We start from the raw sequence: 21,735 nt of genomic DNA on the forward strand, positions 1-21,735 counted from the left end.
ATTCCCAAACCTCCTTGACACTATCTTGCAGAGAGGGTTTCCTTTAAGCAGATCAATGCCTCTTAAGTCATAGACAAGCATTCAGATTTTTTCTTTTTTCCTCTCCTGTTGCTTTTGGGTGCATAGGATGTTTTTTTTTTCCTGAAGAGGCAGATAAGGGAAGGTCAGATTTCCAGTAGTTCTGCCCTTTCCATGATCTTACATGGATTGTTGGTCCAGAGACTGAGAAATGCAGTCCTGCTGTAGCTGCATGGGCACAACCTTTTCCAGGCTACCCTTTCCTCCCCTGGTCACAGGGAACACCCTACCTGCAACTCATTCCTGGTTTTTCCCTCTCTTCTTGCCAGCACTTCAAGCAGCTGGTGGAGGAACTGCAGGCGAAAGGAGTGGGGACTGTGAGCAAGGCTTTGACAGAGTCCTTCAAAATCCTGAGAGAGGTAAGAGTTGGTGCTGATGCTTGTGTGGGGCACGAGTGTCCCTGCCCACCCCTGCAGCCAGTGCCAGCACATCCCTCAGGGCGCTGCAGCGGGGAGCGGGCATGAGCTAATCTCACGGATCCCAAATCTGTGACAAACAGTGTGCAGGGCTCACCCATCTTAGGGGAAATGGTGGTTTGTGCATGATGTCCACAGCCACCAGTCCCTGCCCAGGGAGGATCAGGAGCCAGCAAGGCTGGGGCCTCTTGAGTTTTTGTAATGAGCTCTACAACTGGGCATTGCCCAGGCACCTTTACAGATGGTGGCAATAAAATATAACTGATCAGCTGAGGGCCACAGTTCTGGCTGTAAGTAATATTATTAGTGAGCAGTAGAAGATGATGAAGACATGAAAGATTATTCTTCAGATTTATTTCAATGTCACTTTGCTGAGTACCAGTGCTTGGGGAAGAAATCACAGGTACAGGAGAATTAATCACTCTGATCATGCCCTCTGATAAGAACCATAAATGATTCATTGCCTCATGTGAATGGGAAATTCAGTAGCCTGGAGGTAAACATACAATTTAATTCTGTTTCTTAAGGAATGGTAACAAGAAAAAGGAGCAAGAACCAGCTGAACACCCCCGTCCCCTCATGGCACTGTCCATAGTGGGGCTGGCCTAAAGATGCCAGTGGATCATAGAATCATAGAAAGGCTTGGGTTGGAAGGGACCTTAAAAGCTGAGACAAAATGTCCTCTGAACCAAAAATACCTCCAGGGAGAGAGTGTTGCCCATGCACCCTAGTGGACTAAGGTGACTCCACTGCAGTAATAGAGAAGAAACTCCTTGGTGGGTAAAGAATTTATTTTCTCTCTATTTAGTGTTAAAAAATGCAGTCAACAGTTCTAGTAGTCATTGCTTATCTTGATTCTTGTTGATCCTCTCTTGCTTAATGAGCTCAAAACAGCTCTGAGATCGCTCTTGGACAGTGCAGCACCCAGTGGTGATAAAACCTTCTGCTGTTATTCACTCACAAGGTGAAGTACTGCTTCCCTCGTGCCTTTTGCTATCACCTTGGATCTGTCTGGCTCCGGCGTTTGAGCACCTGCAGATGAGGAAAGGTGTTATGCTTTCCTGTGCCTTGGAAATGGCTTACACCAAAGAGCAGTGGTTCACAAACAGTACCTTTATCAAAGAAATGTGTGAAGCAGGGCTCCATATCTCTTCCAGACAGCTTTCCTTCCCCAGGCTCCAGCTGTCCTGCTGTGTGCCGTTCGCTGCAGCACGGGCTGTGATTGTGTGCCCTTCAGTGCAACAGGACCTCAGTCCAAGGCCACCCTCAGCTGGGAGCTGTGCTGCCAGCCAGTTGTGGGACAGCTGCACGTGCAGCAGGAGACCTGCAGGACCTCTTGCAAGTCACTTTGCATTTTCATGCCAGGATTTCTGGTGGCATTCAGAAGAGACAGACATTGTCTCTGTGCACGCGTGGCAGCTCCAGAGGCTGCGCGTACGTAGGCATGGAAGTGTGGACTCATTCCTGTTGTCCTGTGGCAGCCTTCCTCAGACTGTGGATTCCCTGATAAGGCTTATCTACAGAGTGCCTTGATAGCAGGAGCTGGAGCACCTCAGGCTCTGCAAGTACCACAGCTGAAGGTGAAAGTGTGCCACCTGCCAAGTGCTCATGTGGTTTAAGGGCTCTCTGAAATCCTCTCCTCAAGGTTCTTAGACCACCTGTATCAGTAATAGCAAAGGAAAAGGGTTTTCCTCAGTGTGCCCTGAAACAAATCTGTGCTGCTGCAGTCATGCAGGCAGGAGAAAGGGGAACTTTGGTGGAATTGACCACCTCCTTCTCATCAGACAAAATTCCCATTCTCTGCTGTTCCTCGCTGGTTCTCCTGTTATTGTCCACGGGAGCACACGCAAGAGAATGAAAATTGTGACACCGCACTGATGAAACAGGCTTTGCTGATTACAACAGACAACCAGTCATAATATCTGTAATGAAAGTGGCTGCAAAATTTCCCTGGTAATTTTCCTCAGTCCAATTGCTCACAGAATTAATAGCCCAGCAGAGAACTACTCGAGCAAAGAGGGGTTGCAGAAGAGCACAAATCCCTCACTGTCTTTGTTTTCCTCCATTATCCTCTGGGGGAGACAGGGCATGTTTTAATCCACGACACAATTTGCAGACCAGTTTCAGGAGAACAGTTAGCCAGAGCCCCCTGTCCCTCTCTGCCATGCTCAATAAACCACTTGAACTCCATTTCGATTTAGCCACAAACAAAGTGGTTTCAATAAAATATGCATTCCAGGGAACCATGTTCTTAAGCACACCTTTACGAAGTGCTTCAACATTCTCAGGTGTCAAGTGCGATCTTTTGAGGTCTTTTCTTATTTATTAAGTTTTAGTCTCTCTGGCTGCTATCTTCTCTTCCTTGTTTCAACAAGCTTGGCCCGTCTTGTTCTCTCCCCTTTTTCCTGCAGGATTTATACCCCTTTGTTCTGGCCCTGCTCTGCTTCCAGGCTGCCTCCCCTGAAACACCATGCTCCCAACAGCTTGTGAGTGCTGCAGCTGAGAGCTATCAAGAGCTAAGCAGAGCAGAATAATTGCCTTCCCTGTTTTACACACCCTCGTCCTCTTAACACGACGTAAGACAACAGCTCTGTTTTTTTTCAGGCACTGTCACATTGTTAATTCCTATCCAGCTGATGCGTCTCTGCAGCATCCCTCCCCAGGCAGTATCCACCCTCCTCTTCTGCGTTTGAGCTGCTGCCTCTCCTTTCCCATGTGCACGTGTTCTCCTTTCTCAGGATACACTCAGAACAAGTATTTTGAAAGCTGTTGCTTTTCCCATGCTGTGGAGGAAAAGAAAAGCCAAGTTCTGCTTTCCAAGGCCACCTTGGAATGATGTTTCCTCTTATCACCAAGGTTTAATCATGCCTGGACTCTCTGCCAATCTCAGAAATCACGTAAGCATTGAGGTTAACTGAGTGGGTCATTTCAAAACAACTGTAGGTGAAAAAAGGATGATGAAACTGGTAACAGACTGGATTTCAGTGAGACATAAAATTCTGCCTAACTCGAGCAAACTGGGGCTGTAAAAAGGATGAAGCTGTGTGCTGATTTAAGTAAACAAAGGTTTGTGGCCTCTTATGTCCCACTTGTGTGGGGAAGCACTTCATTTACACACTCACAAGATGCATGTGTTACTAATTTTTCTAGTAGCATGCTAGATGGTTAAGGACAATTTATCCATCTATTTTCTGTGTTTTCTATTGATTCCCTCTTCATCCTTTGGGATCTTGTATAGTCCCAGTCAGGTCTCAGCCCATGAGGCAAGTAGTTCAGCTACACCTTCTGCAATTCTTTCCCTTCATGCTGAGCACAGATTATTCAAATGCTTTCAATTAGTTTTTTCTTTAACCCTACTACTTTGTGACCCTGCCTGTAATTCATTCATTCTTTTCTTTGTTTCTTATTACTTCAGTGGGTACTCAGGCACTACAATATTGTCCTTTTGATGATAAAGTATGGAGGCTCTAAAGCATCTCTGCCTGACCATTTCCCTCTGTTTTTTATCATCTGGCATCATATTATTTTTACTCCCTTTCTTGCTTCTTCTCTGAACACTTATAAATTGTTTCTTGATTCCAGTCACGTTTTTATGGACCTGGATTCTACAGCATATTTTTCAGGGTATGCAAAGCTCAGACTTTCCTGTTTACCAGTTCCTACTATTTTGCTTAATGCCCTTTCTTGTTTCTTCTTCACTGGCTTTGTTTTCTTGACTACTGCTGATTTTTCTCCCCATGAGACGCTTTGCACCAAGTTTGAATTTTCAGTAGTTCTGGAGGCCATTCCAGAGGCAGGTCTGCATAATAATGGGGCATGAGGAGATGGAGAGGGGCTGCTCAGTGCCCTGGTCAGATGTGCACATAATCAGCACGCGTGCCTGCGCATCTCTGAGCGATGCTGATGGTTCCTCTTGCTTCACTAGGAGCTCTGTGCCAGCCTGTAACTGCAGAGTAAGAGGCAATGAGCAAACAAGGGAGTACAAGAGACTGTGACCCTGAATTAATGAGATCATGCCTGTTAGTCCTGGCAACGTGACTGAAGTTATATAGGAGAACACACAGCCCTGTGCCTCCTTCACAGACCCAGCTCTAGCCTGCATTCCTTCAGACATCTCTTCTGTGGACATGCTATTCCTCACCTCCCCTTCGTTCACGCTCCTGAGACTGCAGTCAGAGCAGGGAATTATGCTCAGAGCTTGATGTGAGTGCTGTCAGATCGTTTGCTACAGCTGCAGCCAGTCACAAAGGACCTAAAAACCAGGGATTACCTCTTGTTCGTTTGTTTTCTAAATCTGTCTTTTTAATCTCCATTTCTATGACACTGATGATCTCATTTTCCCTGTTGAAAATATCATCTACTCCTGTAATTAGGAGATTGCTGGTTCTGATACAACGTCTAATTTCTCAGTATCTCAGTATTATGAGTTCTGAAGTAAGCTTCATGAAGAGATCTTAAGTAGTTTGATGAAATGGTGGGTGACCTTAATTAAGTGTTAATTTAATAATAATCTGAACAAACATGTTGTAGATTGCAACAGTTTGGAATAAGCTGCTTTCGTACCAAGGTTCATGTATCTGTGACCTGAGCCTCATTCTGACAGGATCTCCTGCACCCTGTGCCTCCCTGGTGGACGCTCACACTGTCTGTTCTCTCTGCTAATCTGCACCCACTTGATCTCTGTCCTAGAAGTAGCTCACTTGAGGCTCTGGTTTTTTCCTACCTGCTGGTCTTTAGCAGAATCCCATGTGGCTCTCACCTGCTTTTCTCCTTTGGCTTGCTCCTAAGAGCATCCTGTGCTTGTTCCTGTTGTACACCCTCAGCCTTTACTGTCTGTCTCCCCTCTGAATGTGGGGACAGAAGGGAGGAGGAGCACATCCAAATGCCTCACCCTGACTCGGTATTTCCCACGGATGTTTCACCTGAGAACAACCCGCTAGGAATGACCCTATTCCAGCACCCTTCTCACTTATGGTCATCTGTCCTGGTCCTGGACACTGCTACAAGCAGTGGCACAGCCAGAGAGGGGTTTATCCCTGTGGTCATTCAGAAGCTGTTGAATCCATGCTTCCTGCAGTGTAGTTATAGGTGCAGTGTAAAGCTGGAGGAGGCAGGACTGATAACACAGATGGTGGTGGAAGGTGACGTTATGGTGATATCAGCACTGAACCTGGTAATTTCATGATAAGGGACAATCACAAATGTAATTGTAGGAGTGGTGAAATTACTGGGGAGGTCTGGGCTTAGAGCTGGCTTTGAGGTATTAGTGGTTGTGATGTTAATCTGCAGTGCAACCACAGGACCAGCCACGTTGGTAAAGGCATTTGTCTGTCGTAACATAGCGTTAGCAAACCCGAAAGGAGTTGTAAATTGAGCCCTAAAGCATCTAAAAACTCCCGATTCATGGTGTGTGCTCTTGCTCCCCCATGCAGGGATTTCATTTTATGCAATTAATCTTGCCACTTGGATACCTTTTTTCTCATTTATAAGATACGACTATTCTCTCCAGTTTAAAATTGCTGCTGTTTGATGTAACCTTAGTCACCCTTCAGCTGGGCTCCTGTATACTCTCCATCCTGCGCTATTGCCTCTCGTTAATCTTCGTTATCAGGGGACCTGCCATGTCTCCTTCTTCCCATAATGTTTTAGCTCTGCATCAGTTTCTGTACCCTCCTCTGTTGATCAGGCTTTTCCTTGCTCAGGGCATAGAAGCAGTGAGAGACAGCACAAGGAGGAGCTCAGAGTGCCACCGAGCTGGGAGCTGCAGCGAAGTGGCTGCTCGGTTTTGTCCCTGGGATGTCCTCAGCTGCCCCTGCTGCTGGCTTTAACACTCTGTTGGTGCTGCATAAGGCCCTCAGTTCTCTAGAGTGGGTACCTGAGGGCATGGGAGGCACACGGCTCTGCAGGAGCAGGACACAGGCAGCATTCCAAGGCTGCTTCTGCCTGGCTGGACAGGCAGGGTCTGGCTTGCTTGTAGGAGCAAGTCTGCCCAACACCTCTGCAGGTGCCCTTGGAAGCACGTCAGCATTTGTACCAGAGTCCTGGTGCGCTTCTGCTCTGCCTTAAATATCACCTTTGCATAGGTAATAGGTCATCTGTCATGTCAGTGTAGGGCCTCTCTATCTGGCACATCCATAACCTTTCCCAGCTCCAGTGGCAGTAGCCTTCTTTTTTCATATGCTCCTGCCTTTCTTTGCTATTCTTTGGCAGATTGATGGATTCACCCTGAAATAATGAGTCTGATTTCCCACTCCTCTCACATTTTCGGCCATAAAGAGTGACAGTTATTGCTGTCAAATCAGAATTGCCATGTTTATGGTCGATCTATAGTTGTTTTGCATAAACTAATGCAACTGTGCAAGATGTGAAGCAGCAGGGAATCGCACCCTTCCTCCACAACGCTTATCTTCTCCTCATTATTTTACTTCTGCAAAGCCTCCTGTGTCTGCATGTGCCTGGCAGGGCTGTATAAATAAAAAATTTACATGCAGTGCGCAAACACAATCCTCTTTCTGAGCAGTGTGAGGGTTGTGAGTGGAAGTCAGGATCTGGCCCACCGTGAATAAATAGGGTGCAGTTACTCAGAAGCAGCCTGTGCTGGGATAAGCAGTGCTCTCCCTCTCTGTCTGCAGTTCAGAGATGCTGGCCAAGGAGGTCTGTGTAACCAAGCCATCATGCTGATCACCGACGGAGCCGTGGAGGATTATGAAGCTGTGTTTGAAAAATACAACTGGCCCGATCGGAAGGTTTGTCTGGGAAGTGATAAATAGAAAGGGAGGGGAAAGGGGCCAGGGTATCAGGCACAGCTGAGCATTCACATATTCCAGTACCTGCCTACCCATGTGCTCCTGACTGTAAATGCAAACCAAGCAGCCAGGCAGGAGCATACTGCAGTGATTCCCGAGGTGAGAGGATTACAAACACACATCTCTAGGTCAGGGAAGCTTTTCTTTTTCGTACACTTTCTTTTCTAAAGGTGTGGGCAATCAAAACGTTCTCCTGATGAGATTATAAAGACTGACTGGAGTATTTCAAAATTTAAAACCAACTTTTGCAGAGAGTTTTAATCCCATGCAGGACTGTTTATAATTGGTCCTGTTTGGGAAAGGTTTGGCTATTACCAGTTCTTATGGTGGCCAGGGGAATGATCCGAACACCCTCTCTAGGTGCCTTCCAGCCCTCTTTACTCTGATGTCTGTGATTACAGGCTTGCACTAGCAGAGCTGACTGTGCAAGTGGAATAGACCACTGTTCATCCTAAACCCTTCTGATTTATTTGTTTATCTCATCCCAGCAATGCACAAAGGCAGAGAAGCAGCCTACTGAGAGACCAAAGCAGGGGGCTGTTGAAACAGTTTATTTCAGGATTGGCTCTTTTCTTGGTGGTCAAACTCAAGAGAAATGGTAAACATCTCTCTAAATGATTCATGTGGGCAGTTGTTCCCCTGGGTAAAGGATTCCTGGGAGCTGTAAACCTCTCTGCATTTGGTTGCTGACTGCCTGGCAGAGCTGCTATCATAAAATCAAGCAGAATTTGCACTTTTGCTTTGTTATTCAGATGATCTCAGGTGCTACTTGGCTTTCTGGCCTTATTGTAATAGGAAATTAAGTTCCAGGCCACAAAAGAGGAAACAAATGGCACAAGAGGCTCCTGTCTCTGTGAAGGCAGAGCTACTGCTCTCGCCACATTCACACCAGTGGAAAAGGGGATGCCAAACTTCAGCCACTTGGATTTGGTAGCACGTTACAGCCTAATTCTCCTGTCCTTGCATCCTTGTTCCCAGGTCCGGGTGTTCACGTACCTCATCGGACGGGAGGTCACTTTTGCCCCGAATGTGAAATGGATCGCCTGCAACAACAAAGGTGCCGTGTGGCAGCGGTTCCCAGTCTCCATCTCGCACGTCACGCGTGGGCTGCAGCCAGTCCTGCACCCCTCTAAGGCTTACCCACTACTGCTGGGGCCCACGAGCCCTTGCTTGGAAGATACCTAAGGAAAAAGCAGACCCTGCTGGCCCACATGAAGGGTGCCTGTGTCCAACTAACACAAGTCCTCCATGCTGAGCCACCGCATTTTCCTGTCACCGTGCCAAGGGACACTATGACCGAGATTCATGCTGGCTGTAGTCCACCTAAGTCCCTGTGCTTATTGTGTCCCAGTTGCTGGCTTTTGACAATCCGTCTAAAGCTCTGTCAGAGAGCCTGACATCTTTTGGCTGAGATATAAAACAAACACTGCTGCTTTAAAGATTTTACAGCAATTTTCACAAGGTCTGCAGGTTAACCCCTGTATCCCGGCCAAATTCTTTGTGTGTAAGTGGTTTTCACTGAGGCACCAAAATAGCTTGTTAATCCCACCCCAAACCCACTGTTCTCTCTAACTAGCATGAAATTACGTGAATGAGAAAATCCATCCACAGTAGGTGAGTCACCTCTATGCATTGGGGCCAGTTAAAAAGGTCAAGTTAGCACTGTCAGAGTCTGCAAGAGTAAAGGAAGAAAGGGAGGGGGGAGAAAAGCCATCTATGTTTGGGAGTGACCTGGCCTCTGGAGACAGGGATGCTTGTTACATCAGTGTCCTGTTTAAACAGGGAAAGGAAGGGAAAACTGAAGCTGAGTGTGGGGTACAAACTGTTTTCCACCCTGAGCAGTGGTTCCAGCAGACCATGAAAGGCATGGGAGCATTTGCTGCTGAAAACTGTTGACAGGAGAGTTGCTGGCCTGCAGAATGTCTGTGAGCTGGGGATGCTCAAGGCTCAAGCATTCATCTAATTAGCACTATGAATTACACTTAATGTTTTCAGGTTTTGTTAAATGAAACAAACCCCTGGGTTTCAGATTGCGTATTCAGCCAGAAGATCAGTGACAGAGAAATCATGGTACTGTTGGTTCACTGTGAAACGTCAGAATGGGTTCTTCTGAATAACCAGAGAACAAAAATGTGCTCTTTGCACTTGGGTTCTCACTTACCAGATCTGAGCTGTGCAGAAGGCTCCCTGATTTTGGTTCTTCTGTTTCGGTGCATTGTATAACTCTTGTGGTCCTTGTTTTCGAGCACACTAGGTCTGTTTCCACATCACAAAGCTTGTCAGAACACAAGCCCTTTCACATGACAGTGTTTTCCTAGTGGTAGGAAGGTTTTCCATCTATCTGATGTGTTCTACACCAAGTACAACCAATGCCTGTGGTGAGAAGCAGGACACAAGAATCCTCATGCCATTACTCTGTGTTAGCACTTCTAACCAGCAGCTGGTTTTAAGGACCTTTTGGTAACTTGAAAACATTCTTCCCCTGTATTGTGTTGTAGTTTTAGACTGTTACAGGTGCAACTGCAGGGACAAAGCTTTGGAAATAGGTAACTTGCCCTTTTTATTCTGCTTCCAATGTGCAGATGGAAGTAGTTGCCATCCTTGGATGTAAAGCTAGGCAGACTGAAGAGTGCTGGAAAAAATCTGGAAGAGGAGGTGGGAATTTGGTCTTAATATAAAATAGGGCAGGGCAAGTGGGTAGCCTGGTGAAACACTTTGCTTGTGTATGTTTGGCCTTCCAGACTAAAGGCAGCCTGATCAGTGGAAGGTTTTCCTGAGACTCAAAGCAACATTTTTCATCTGCTTTGCACAAATCTGGTTATATCAAGACTCTCATCTTGCACATTGCTTCAGCATTTTTAGAAGAGCAGAGCCACTGCTGTGAAACTCTAGATTTCCACAGAAGCTTGTGGATGCAAGGCATGTCAAGGCCCATTTTACAAAGAGCAGATTATCCCCCTGGGTAGATACAGCCTTTGACATCCAGTTTTCTAGCTTTGCACTCATTTAGAAATAGGGGAGACGTGTCAGCAGAGTGACTCACACCTCTGTTTCTCCACAAAGGCTACTACACTCAGATCTCCACGCTGGCAGATGTCCAGGAGAACGTCATGGAGTACCTGCACGTGCTCAGCCGGCCCATGGTCATCAACCACGACCACGACATCATCTGGACCGAAGCCTACATGGACAGCGCGGTAAGGGCCTCGAGCACAAGTCAAAACCTAAATAAACTCCTGACATTTAGGTAAAACAAGGCAGGAGTTGGTTGATTGATAGAAATTAGTGGTCTCTGGCTTTACTGACATGGACAATATTTCTTTTCTGCTTGCTTCTGGAGCTAAGATGCGTATGCAGGCTCAGATCTGAATCTGCAGTGACTCACATGCCCAGGACTAATCACACAGGCACAACATCACTTAAGTAGTGCTTCTGTGCAAGCAGGTTACCTTCTAAAGGATTATTCACAGAATAGATTATTCGTGGCTCAGGGTAGGGTCACAGAGATTGATTTCCTCCAGCCTAGTCTCTGACTGCAAATTGTTTGCTACTCAAAGATACAGATTTCAGCTGGGGCAGCAGGCTCACTCTTTCCTTCCTTAAACTAGCATGACCCGACTCACCACAGTGGTCCTGAGCCCAGCCCTGTGGGCAAAGGACACATTGCAAAGGACCAGACAGTCAGCACTCCCAGTGCCCCCTGCTTTGAATCAGGCCTGCACTGTGGGAAGACATTTGGCTCTGTGAGGGTGACATGGGGTTATCTTCTGCTGCCTGAACTGTGCCAAGTGAGGTCTGGGACATGGTACTAATCAAAACCTCCAGAAATGGTACTAATTACCCAGGAAGTTTATTTTATCAGCAGACTTGCCACCCCTGGCACTGGTGTATAGGGTCGCACTTCCCAAGGCAGCCACAGCGATTTGTTTGCCGCACATTTTTTTTCTGCATCTCTTTTCGTGCCTCTTGTCTTGGCTTGCCATTCTCTTCCTCTGTCCCTTCCTCTCCTGTCTTTTGATTCATTCCTGCATTCATGTATTCATTTATGTGTTCGTCCATGTCTCTCACCAGCTGCCACAGTCTGAGGAGGTAACTGCACCCTGTGTTTTGTGAGCGTGCTGTTTCCCCAGTGCCCGTCAGTGTGTGAGTGCTGGCCTCCACAGCCACAGCTGGCCTGTACATCTGGAGGGGGTGGGGGCTGCAGCACGCAGAGTCCTCTCACGCTGGCAAGAAGAGGAGAGGAAGTGCTGGATGTACTGGAGAGCTGTGCTGTGCTGTTGGTTCAGAGTAGGTAGGGCTGTGTTGTGCAGTAGTTTAATTCACCTGATCTCGTGTCCCCTACGTCCAAGAAGTGCAGGAGAAGTTTGCTTGCTGTGTGTTAGTGTGAGTCTTGCTGTGAACGGGAAGTTTCCACAAAAAATCATCCAGCCTAGTAACTCAAGATACCAAGTTCAAATCTCTATCAAGTGACCCTATAGGTTATTGGCTGGCTCCTTTATGGCTCCCAGCATGTTCTGTAATAGGGACAGGAGGTCCTTCCTTGCCTTCCTTACTTGACCAAATGAGAGATGGAATGATGGATGCTACTGGCAGCAAAGGATTAGAGTCTTTTGATAGCTAGGCATGTTTGGGAGACTCCTTTGCATATGGCTTGCCTGTTTTACCTCCTCTCATGTGTGCTTTTGGAGCATCTGTCTTCTGTTGAATTGGGAGCATCTGTTATGCCATTATACATGCGTGTCCCGTGTCCCTCATAGAGATAGCTCACTGTGGTGTTATCTGTTGGATCATGATTTTGTCTCTTTTTCCTAAGCTTAGAGGGTTGAGTGACAAGTATATATAAGTAGGCTTTGTGTGTATTTGTGTCATTTAAATATTTGTCTGTGGTGTTTTTCGTTTGTGGTGTTCATATGTTTGTAGTGTAGATGATACCTTGTTTGTGGTTTTGCTCATATTTGCGTTGCTTTTCTCTGTGCTGTGCTCCTTGGTGGTGGTTTTTGCACTCATTGTGGAAGTGCTCATGTGTACACTCTTAAAGAGTGGTGGATACGAATTGTGCCACCGCTTCTACACGTTCCTGTCTCTTCATTAAAACAACTCTTCAACGCATTTCACTGGCTTTCATCCCATCCTCATCACCCCACACGAGCAAGCGTCCATCCCACAACCCAGTATTTAAAAGTGCTGCCATCTGTTCTTCAAGAAGTGTGGGAGGCAAGGAGGTGGCCAATTGCAGTCAACATCTGGGTCCTTGGGAATTGCAGCGCCTTTCCCTGGGGCTCTCTGGGGTCCTGCACTCGCTAACACCCATCCTGTTGTCCCGTGGCAGCTCTTTGCATCGCAGGCTCAGAGCCTGTTGCTCATGACGACAGTGGCCATGCCCGTCTTCAGCAAGAAGAATGAGACGGTGAGTGAGTGGGCGTGGGCTCGCTCTCCTCTGCCGGCAGAGGGCACGGGATGCAGCGGGACTTGTGGGGTTTTAAAGGGCCTCTGAATGAACATCCAGCCATTAGGGAAGGCAGCAGACCTCTGGCAGGGTGCATGGCTGATAATTTATCTGTCAGAATGATAGTCCATCATTTCCTCTGGATGCTATTTCTTCAAAATACCCCTTAAATACAACACTTCTCCTTGTTTTATCCGTTCCATTTTCAGAGCCTAGTTCACAGACCCTAAAATTTCAGGCTGGAAGAGGTGATTACCTCTTCTAGTGATTACCTCTTCTAGTGATTACCTTGTCTAGTCTGCATTTTATTGCAGATCTTTACATCTCACATAGATGAGCTAAATACCCTGGTTTGGGCAAAAGCATCACTGAAGAAAGGCATCCAGCCCCAAGCTCTCTCCACTGTGGTTTCTAACTCTTCATGAAAAACTGGTGTCTAAATTCCGCTTTTAATTTGTCTGACCTCACCTTCCTGTCATAATGGCTTCCTCTGTTAGATTAAAAAGCCTGTACCCTTTAGTAAGTTCTCGTGGGAAGTATCTTCTACACTGCCATAAAGTCAAACCTGTCCATGTTGATAAGATTAAAAGGTCGAATCATTTAGATTATTTGATAAGGGCATTTCCTCTGGGGTTTGAAACCCTTTAGACACTCTTTTCTGCACCATTTCTAACTTCTCAGCATCCTTTTAAATTGGAAAATGGTACCTTACCATTGCTGTATGAGGGACAAACTCTTCATCCAGGTCCTACAAACAACTGTCTGCCTTCTCCACCTGGGGCTGGCCTTAGCCTGCATTAGCACAGCACTGCAGTGGGAGCCTGTGTGTAATTCTCCATTGTGCTCTCCAGATGCTCATTAAACAACCAGATCCCCATGTCATGGAGGGGAGATATCCTTTTTTCTAGGTTAACAGTTTTGTATTTGGCATTTGATTTAGTTGGCCCAATTTATCAACCCATTCATGTTGGTTTGCATTATTGTCTTGACCTTATTGGTATTTACACATACTGAATGCAGGGGTTTGCCCTCAAACCTTGTTCCCAGTGATTTTATGTTGCTTCTGAATCGCAGTAACCAATACTGACTAGTGTTGTGTAGAAATACTCTTCTGCATAAACACTGGAATAACCTCTTTGGACTTTTTGAAGTATGCTAATTGGTTTTGAATAAACACATTCTCACAAGCCTAGAGGGGACAGGTGAGAGACTACTAGGGAGACAATAATGTGTTTTCAGGTAGAAAGCTACCCAGGTCTGCTTCTGAAAATGGATTCTCCTTTGTTTTAAAGCGATCCCATGGCATTCTTCTGGGTGTGGTGGGCTCCGATGTACCACTGAGAGAGCTGTTGAAACTTGCTCCACGGTATAAGGTAAGACTGAGCTAATGCAATTTGCTCCTTTGCACAGCAGAGTCACTACTCATACTTCCACGGGCACGACTGAAAAGCCATTTCTCTGCTCTGCAGAAAAAAACTACCAGCATAAAGGAAGAGTTGTTCAGTGGAGTGGTGTGTGGTTTCTGTACAGCACATATGAAATCATTCACTATTACAAGCTTTTAGGCTGCTTCAGGAAAACAAGGACTGGGTGATCCAGCAGGTTGGCAAAAGGTCACAGAACCTTCGCATGCTGATGGTCACCAACCTAGATCCCTCAGAGATGACAGCCTTAGAAGAATTAAAGTTTTATATCCAGTTCCCAGTGGGCAAGAGTTGCCATGCCAGCTGGCAAAAAATGTTCTCGTTTCACTGTCAATATTCTTAGCAGAAAAACTGAGGGCTGAATGGATTGTGGAGAGCCAGCTCTCCTGTCATGCCTAGAGGTTCCTTTCTCCAGATCAGCATGATGGTTTCTTGGCAGGACAGCATACAGAAAGTTGGCTCTCACTCAGTGCGGTACCTGGATAGAGTATTTGCTCTCCACAATTGTTAGTCAAAAAACTTTCCATTAGCTCTACGTTCAGTGTATCTTAAAAAAAATGTTCATCCCTAGGAAATTCCCCCAGAGGTGCACTGTTTGGTTTGGTTTCTGCTGTAAATTCCGTGCAGTGACCCTTTGCTCAGTCAGGCTGCACACCAGGAGACAACAAGCACATCCAAGGACCACCATGAAATCTGGCAATTTGAGCCAACATTTCAAGTTCTCGGTTTCTCTTAAATAACTATCAGACAACTACTACCAGTGAGGCAGTTGTCCAGAATCCGATTGCTGAAGACTCACAGGACTGAAAGTGCTGTCAGAAGCTGTGAATTTCTGTGGCACTTCCAGACATGGATGCAGGGCAGACCATGAACAGGCAGCTGCAGGAAATGATCCTTCGGACAACCCTGGGACTGTGCATGCCAGGGTGCCTGCCTTCAGCATGCAAAGCTGGCTGGTCTGGGCCAATTTTTGTATGATTATGGTCTCTATAAGAATAATGCCTTTTCATCTTCCTTTCTCCATGTCACTCAAAGGACAGATAGACAATAATTTTTCTTCTGGGCTAAGGAGGGTTACTGTCCTTTCCTCCAAGCAGTGCCAGGAAAGGAGGGGGAAAAAATTTGGATTTCCTCGTATCAGAGGCAGGACACATCTTCTCAGAAACTCTTCCAACTCCAGACCAGTTTGGAAATGTAGGATCCTCAACTCGAATTCCCTGGCATATGGGTTCCAAAAGGACCAGTTCCAGAGTCCCAGCCCTCTGGAGCTTGTACATTAATGATCGTGCTTTTACTAGGCTGGGAAATTTCAGCTTTTACAGGCCAAAAAAGAAATTTGCTGATCCAGTGTCTTGGTTTCATTCTTGCCACACTCAGTTAAGCCAAGTGTGCCTTTCAAAAAACTGCTTCACATAGAGACGGTCCAAAGTTTTGGTCTGGCATGTGTGAAATACAGAACTGATTCCCTGAATGCACAGACAGATTGTAAATGACTTACCTCCTCACTTCCCTACTGTAATCCCTCCAGGATTGGCTCTATAGGAAAATAAAGGTGCAACTTTTTTTTATTGAAGACAGAAACCTTATCCATTATTGTTTTCCTTGAGACACCTCTTGTTTTGGCAAGCACAGGCTCTCTGCAGTTTTTTAGCAACTCAGGGTATAGCTGGAACTTGCATTATATATGGGCTTGAGCTGAGTAATTGCTCTCTCGGAAATCGCTCGCAGATCGGGTCAGCCAGTGTCTGCTCTTGTTAGATTCTGCTATTCCTTAAACAGCATTTTAAGGCTACAGGCTTGTACAATTGGCCTGGGTTAGGTCTGGTCTTGCCAATACTGAAACATAGCACAGAGCTCCTCTGAAGGCTCACCGGGTTTCCAGGGAAGCCATCAGTGAGATTCATCCTCACTTGTGCATTCGGTGCTCTGCAGTGCAGTGATGGGCACACAGACCTGTCCCCACTGTTTCTGTGCTGTTTGCAACATTGCCCGTCATTGCCCATTCCCTGTGCAGCTCTGCTGTGCCTGCTCTGGAGAGCTCAGTCTGCCTCTGCATGGTAATTGTCCACGATGATAGTCAGGCTCTAGCAGGGCATATTTTTCTGAATGTGTACAGAAACCTACTACCTGCACATCCTTGTGTGCATCCAAGCGCAGACAGAGCAGACAGATACCTGCTTTGGGATGGATTCTATCTTCTGCTGATCAATACCTTTAAAAGGGAAATACTTCTCAATATTGGTGGTGCCAGGGTATCAGTAGCACCCATTCCACAGCAGTGTTTGTAGCTAAAGCTCTGATTATTCTGTTGCCTCTTTCTCCAGCTGGGTGTCCATGGATACGCCTTCCTGAACACCAACAACGGCTACATCCTTTCACACCCAGACCTCCGTCCCTTGGTACGTAGAGCTGTGGATCTGAGAACCTTTGCTGGCTTGAAAACAGTGACTTTCAGTGCTGCTTCTGATTTCTTTGGGCTTTTTGAGCTGTGAAGGCCACCAGCCTCTGACATACAGGCACCCAGGAGCCCGAGGACCAGCTGGCCTCGTTGCTGAGGTGCCCGGGCACGCGATGATTTTCCATTTCAGACACGTGCTGGTCAGCACAAAGCCACCTGCACACAGCTGTAAGCATTAGTGTGGTCACCACAAGAGAGAGGGCCACCACAGCAGCTGTCTTCAAAAAGGCAGCTTCGCACAGCGAGACCACAGGCACGGGGAGCTGCTTCAGGGTGCGAAGAGAAGGGACACGCCGTGTTTGCAGGGCGGGGCAAGGCAAAGCTAGGCGAGGGCGCTGCTTCATCCTTCCACCGTAAATTGGCCTCTCCTAGTCCCATTCACGCCTTTTCCCTCACCCCGGAGATTAGTGGGATCTTGCGTCAATTAGCTCCAGGTGAAAAGTCTCCCATCAGCGGAGTCAAAGCCTGACTCCCATCAGAAGAGATCTCCTGCTGGTATTATAATGTTAATGGGATTATACTCTTAGCTGCAGGGAAAAACCTGATTTCCTGCAGGCAAATGTGTTGTACTGATCTGTTTAGAAGAAGGCCACAGCCTTCACTTGCACGTTTAGCTGTGTTCCTGTCTGTCCCTTGCTCCTGGAGCAGCCTGTCCCACTCGAACTCCCCTAGCAGCCTGCATACAGAAATACGTGACATGAGACCAAGGAGATACTTGCACAAACGCTGCCTTCCTCGTCAGTGAATAAATGAGACACCCCTATTTTTCAAATTATACACCAGTTCTTAAAGGCTTAGCTTAGGAAGTTATCTAGCTGCTTACTTGAGTATTTTTCTTTCTTTTTTTCTTTTTTTTTCTTTTTAAATGCCAGTATAAAGAAGGAAAGAAACTGAAGCCTAAGCCGAACTACAACAGCGTAGATCTCTCAGAAGTGGAGTGGGAAGACCGGGATGAAATAGTGAGTATGAGAAAGTGAATTCAGCCTTTTTTGTAGCACCTTCTTTCTACTACTTTGTGTGCCCGTACAGAAGGTGTGGGGGAGCAGTGGGCACTCCTGGTGGTTTTCTGTGCCTGACTGGCTCTGGCTAAGAGACAGGTGGTCTACAAGAGGACAAAGCATGAAGCTCCCCTACCAAGTGCTTGTCTTCCTTCCCAGTATGAGTCTTCCTTCTCGTGGAACAAAGAAGGAGAAGTGCTGGGAGGAGGAAGGAAGCACTTTGGAGGATGCTCCAGGGAGCCAGTCTGTGTGTACAAGGCTCTGATGCTGCCTTAATACAGAGCCAGAGTAGTTGAGGAGTGTGGCAGTGTCCTGTGATGTCACCATCCATGCAGAATGTGAGATGCAGCTGAAGCCACTCAACTAACGAGATCTGCAACAAGGAAGAAAGTACATTCACCAAGAGACTAAAGCTTGCAGTCACTATTAATAGTGGACACAGAGGATAAAGGACTTAGACACTTGGGTGGAAAAAAAATCCAGAAACCACCTTATTGCACTGAAAACAATAACTGACCAGAGGAAAAAGATTAAAAAAGAACCTTCTCTACTGTCTTTGGAGCAAAATTATTAAAAAGTGATAAAGAAGAAACAGCATGCACCTTTAATAGCTGCACATTGCTGCTTTGCACATCTAGGAACCCAGACAAAATCAGAATAAAGAGAGGTTCTTCTGTGGCTGGTTTCATTTTACTCAGAACTAGGAGGAAATAGATACTTAAATTACTAAGATAAGAACTGAATTTGGAGTAAGATAGAATTAGCTGTGAGACACATGCTTCTGGATTACAGGGGAGACTGCTGAGATAAACGGATCTGATGCTATAGATATCCACTTAAACAGGTAGGACAAACAGAGCAGCAAGAGGATCAAAGTAGCTACTGCCACTAGTGCAGGCCAAGTACAAGGGCAACATCAAAGGAACTTGGGAAGTGGAAGAGTGGCAAATTGAGAAAGGGAACACAGCAGAACTGGCTGTGTAACATGGAAAGCAAGACAAAAATAAAGAGGTCCTACATACAGTGGAACCATCAAGATGCAAGTTGCCAGCAGCTTTGTATAGGTTCACTGATCTCTTATAGGACTTTGCTCCCACTGTAGTTTTCTCTCTCACTGGAGCCACTTTTAGATCTGTTCCTCTTTGCCTAGTTTGCTATTAAAAAAAAAAAAAAAAAAAGTCCAGGAAATGAAAGGAATTTGCTTTGCTCTGATATTTATTTGGCTAACGGGTTCCTATCTGACCAGCTAACACTGACACCTGAATGCAAATATGATACCAAGTGTAAGGTTCTATAGGCAACCAGAGTAAAACTATCCAGGGGAAAAAAAACGTCATGAAGCCAGCATGAAAAACAAAAGCCACTTTGTGTTCTTGTACTGCATCTTCCAGAAGAAAGAAAGGTTGCAGTCGCTGAGGGTGCAGAGACATTCAGTGACGTGAGTGATATCTGCAGTGTGACTTCAGCAAGTCTAGAGACTCTCAAGATACACCCACTGCAGTAGAAAGCTGCCAACATTTCAACACTCCAATTTGTAGCTATGGTATTAGATCAATGACAGACTCAACATCAGTTGCAGTATAATCTCAGCAACACTGATAAGCAGCACATTCAGACTGGAAAAAAATGCCCAAGTGCTAATGATGTGTAATACAGCCAGCTGCTAAAAAGAAATCCAGGGGAGGGAAGATGGCATTGCCTGGAAAATGCCAACTGATGCCACTTGCAGCCAGGCAGCAGCAAGGGCTTGGGCTTGCCTGTAAAGCAACACAGGGATATTCACAGTGTGAGAGGAAAAAGGGCCACAGTCTGATGGGGAAGCCATACAAGGAGTGGCTGAGGTCTCTTGGTCTGTTCAGCCTGGAGGAGGCTGAGGAGAGACCTCACTGCTGTTAGAGCTTCCCTGAGAGGGGAAGAGGAGGGGCAGGCACTGGTCTCCTCTCTGCAGTGACCAGGGACAGGACCCGAGGGAATGGCCCGAAGCTGTGCCAGGGGAGGTTTAGGTTGGGTCTCAGAGAAGGTTTTTCCCCCCGAGGGTGGCTGGGCACTGGACCAGGCTCCCCAGGGCACTGGGCACAGCACCAGCCTGACGGAGCTCGGGAAGCGTTTGGACAACGCTCCAGGCACATGGTGTGGCTCCTGGGGATGGTGCTGTGCAGGGCCAGGAGCTGGACTTGATGATCCTTGTTTCCAATTCAGGATATTCTATGATTCTAAACCCAGAACCCACGGCAAATCCTGCAGGCTGTCAGACCAGAACAGAGAGTATGCCGAGGCTCTGGAAGGAGGTCAAACACTCTTAGCCAAAAACGAGTAATAGTACCAGTCAGTGTTTTCATTTCCAAGATGTGGGCCTTGGGAAACGTGAGCTTCATATTCTAGGTCTGTAAATAACCCACATCAAACAGCCATAATAAACAAAACCGTGGCCTTGTAAAGCCAGTGCAGTTGAGACTGGCTAGCACCTGAATGGGGGCCTGTCTCTGGAAGTAAGGAAACAATTTGTGAATGAGTAAGTTACTTTCCACCTATTTTTTTCTATCCAGCCTGAAGCAATAGACTTGATATGCTCTGGCAGGCTGGACCTGAAGTCAAAGCCTCTGTATTTATGGAAAAATTTCCTGGATCTTTCTTGCAAGAGGCTGGGAGTCACTGTGAAGATTACATTTTACTTTTGGAACCTGGATTGAATAAAGTGGTCTCCTCACTGCCTACCCTGCTCTCACACAGTCTTGCTTTGCTGTGCTAAACAGCTGCTTTGCTGCACCTCAGAAGTGGTGCTGAATACAGCCTATAATTTATAAATCAGTTTTAAAAATGTCAAAGAGCTTTGGATTCAGTCTGAGGGAGTTAGTGGGTTTCTCAGTTTTCTCCTCTTCCAGGCTCTCAAAGCACTGTGCTAATGAATTTCTGGCTGCCAAACAGTGAAGTCTGTAACTGGGACTGGCAATTTCATAGATTCCAGATCCTTTCTTTTTGCTAAAAGGACATATCAACAAGCTTTCAGGATAAACTATTACTATTCTTTATCACTTATCAGCTTGACCGTACAAGGATTTTGATCACTGCAAACAGGTTTTCTGTTCAAAAGAAGCAAGACAGAGCTGGGGAGGAGAGGGAACCAACAGTGATTCTTTCTGCCAGCCCATGTGTGTTAATGACAAGTGGCTCTGTTCATTCCTGCTCTGCCCTGCCTGGAGTCACTAATACCAAGCTTGTTCACCTCTGCAGCTGAGAACTGCTATGATCAATGGGGAAACAGGCTACCTCTCTATGGATGTGAAGGTCCCCGTGGACAAAGGGGTAAGAAATTATCCTTCTGTTCAGGTCACACAGGGGAGTGGATGGGAAGTGGATGCTGAAAAACCACAAAGGATGTGGTTTTTAATGTTCAGCATTCCTGAGCGTGAGGATTTTATTGTTTCACCACGTATATAACGCATGTGCTAAAGACATACAAGAGAGCATCATTAGAAGTGCTCATTACACCTACCAATATTCTGCTCCTGGAAAGGCATTGGAAACGTCTCTCAGCTCCCTACTTTGTCCAGGCAAAGCCAAAAAGCATGTTGTTCATTGTTTATAGGGCTGTGAAATGAATCAGAGATCTTCAAGAGTTAGAATGCTGAACTGACTTATAACGAGATTTGGAGACTATTTTGCCACCCTCTTTCCCTACCTAAAACCACTCATGAAAACTTAGTCCCTCACTTCGTCAGACTGTGATTCCCTTTATCCAGGTCCAGGATTAAATTTCTATGCAAATATTTGCAGAGGTTTTATGAAAAACCTTAGTGAAATGGAGACTTTTGAACACTCCCTACCAGCTCTAGGGCAGGGTTATACATCTTCCTATGGAGTCAGTGTGAAATTATCTTGTACGTTTATGTTCACTGGTACTTTTTCATTCACGTTTATTTAACTCTCTCAAAGATTTTGGCTTTCATCGTTTCCTGTTAGGAAGTATTCCAGAGTCCTGCAAGTTACACTGCCCAGAAGTCTTCCATATTTCAGGAAAATTTTCCATCCTTTATAGAGGGCATTTTTTTCAGCAGCTGGCTGAACTGCTCCCATGCTAAGCCACAGTCAGCACCAATTCCAACAAACCA

At 46.2% G+C, this 21,735-nt stretch overlaps 1 protein-coding gene across 3 annotated transcripts in view; it reads left to right on the top strand.

Moving 5' to 3' along the window:
• The window catches only part of CACNA2D4 (calcium voltage-gated channel auxiliary subunit alpha2delta 4), a 122,043-nt gene that overhangs the window by 20,102 nt on the left and 80,206 nt on the right, over positions 1–21,735 (top strand). For 2 of the 3 annotated variants that reach the window (XM_032106004.1, XM_032106003.1), the window contains exons 10-19: positions 348–437; positions 7,127–7,240; positions 8,279–8,357; positions 10,364–10,497; positions 11,372–11,389; positions 12,630–12,707; positions 14,039–14,119; positions 16,495–16,569; positions 17,501–17,587; positions 20,858–20,929. In XM_032106004.1, coding sequence (XP_031961895.1) covers positions 348–437; positions 7,127–7,240; positions 8,279–8,357; positions 10,364–10,497; positions 11,372–11,389; positions 12,630–12,707; positions 14,039–14,119; positions 16,495–16,569; positions 17,501–17,587; positions 20,858–20,929 — 828 coding nt within the window. The remainder of the gene's footprint in view (positions 1–347; positions 438–7,126; positions 7,241–8,278; positions 8,358–10,363; positions 10,498–11,371; positions 11,390–12,629; positions 12,708–14,038; positions 14,120–16,494; positions 16,570–17,500; positions 17,588–20,857; positions 20,930–21,735) is intronic. The other variant, XM_032106002.1, reaches the window with a different exon arrangement.

The sequence above is a fragment of the Corvus moneduloides genome, chromosome 4 (genome assembly GCF_009650955.1).
Source record: "Corvus moneduloides isolate bCorMon1 chromosome 4, bCorMon1.pri, whole genome shotgun sequence".
NCBI classification, from domain to species: Eukaryota; Metazoa; Chordata; class Aves; order Passeriformes; family Corvidae; genus Corvus; species Corvus moneduloides.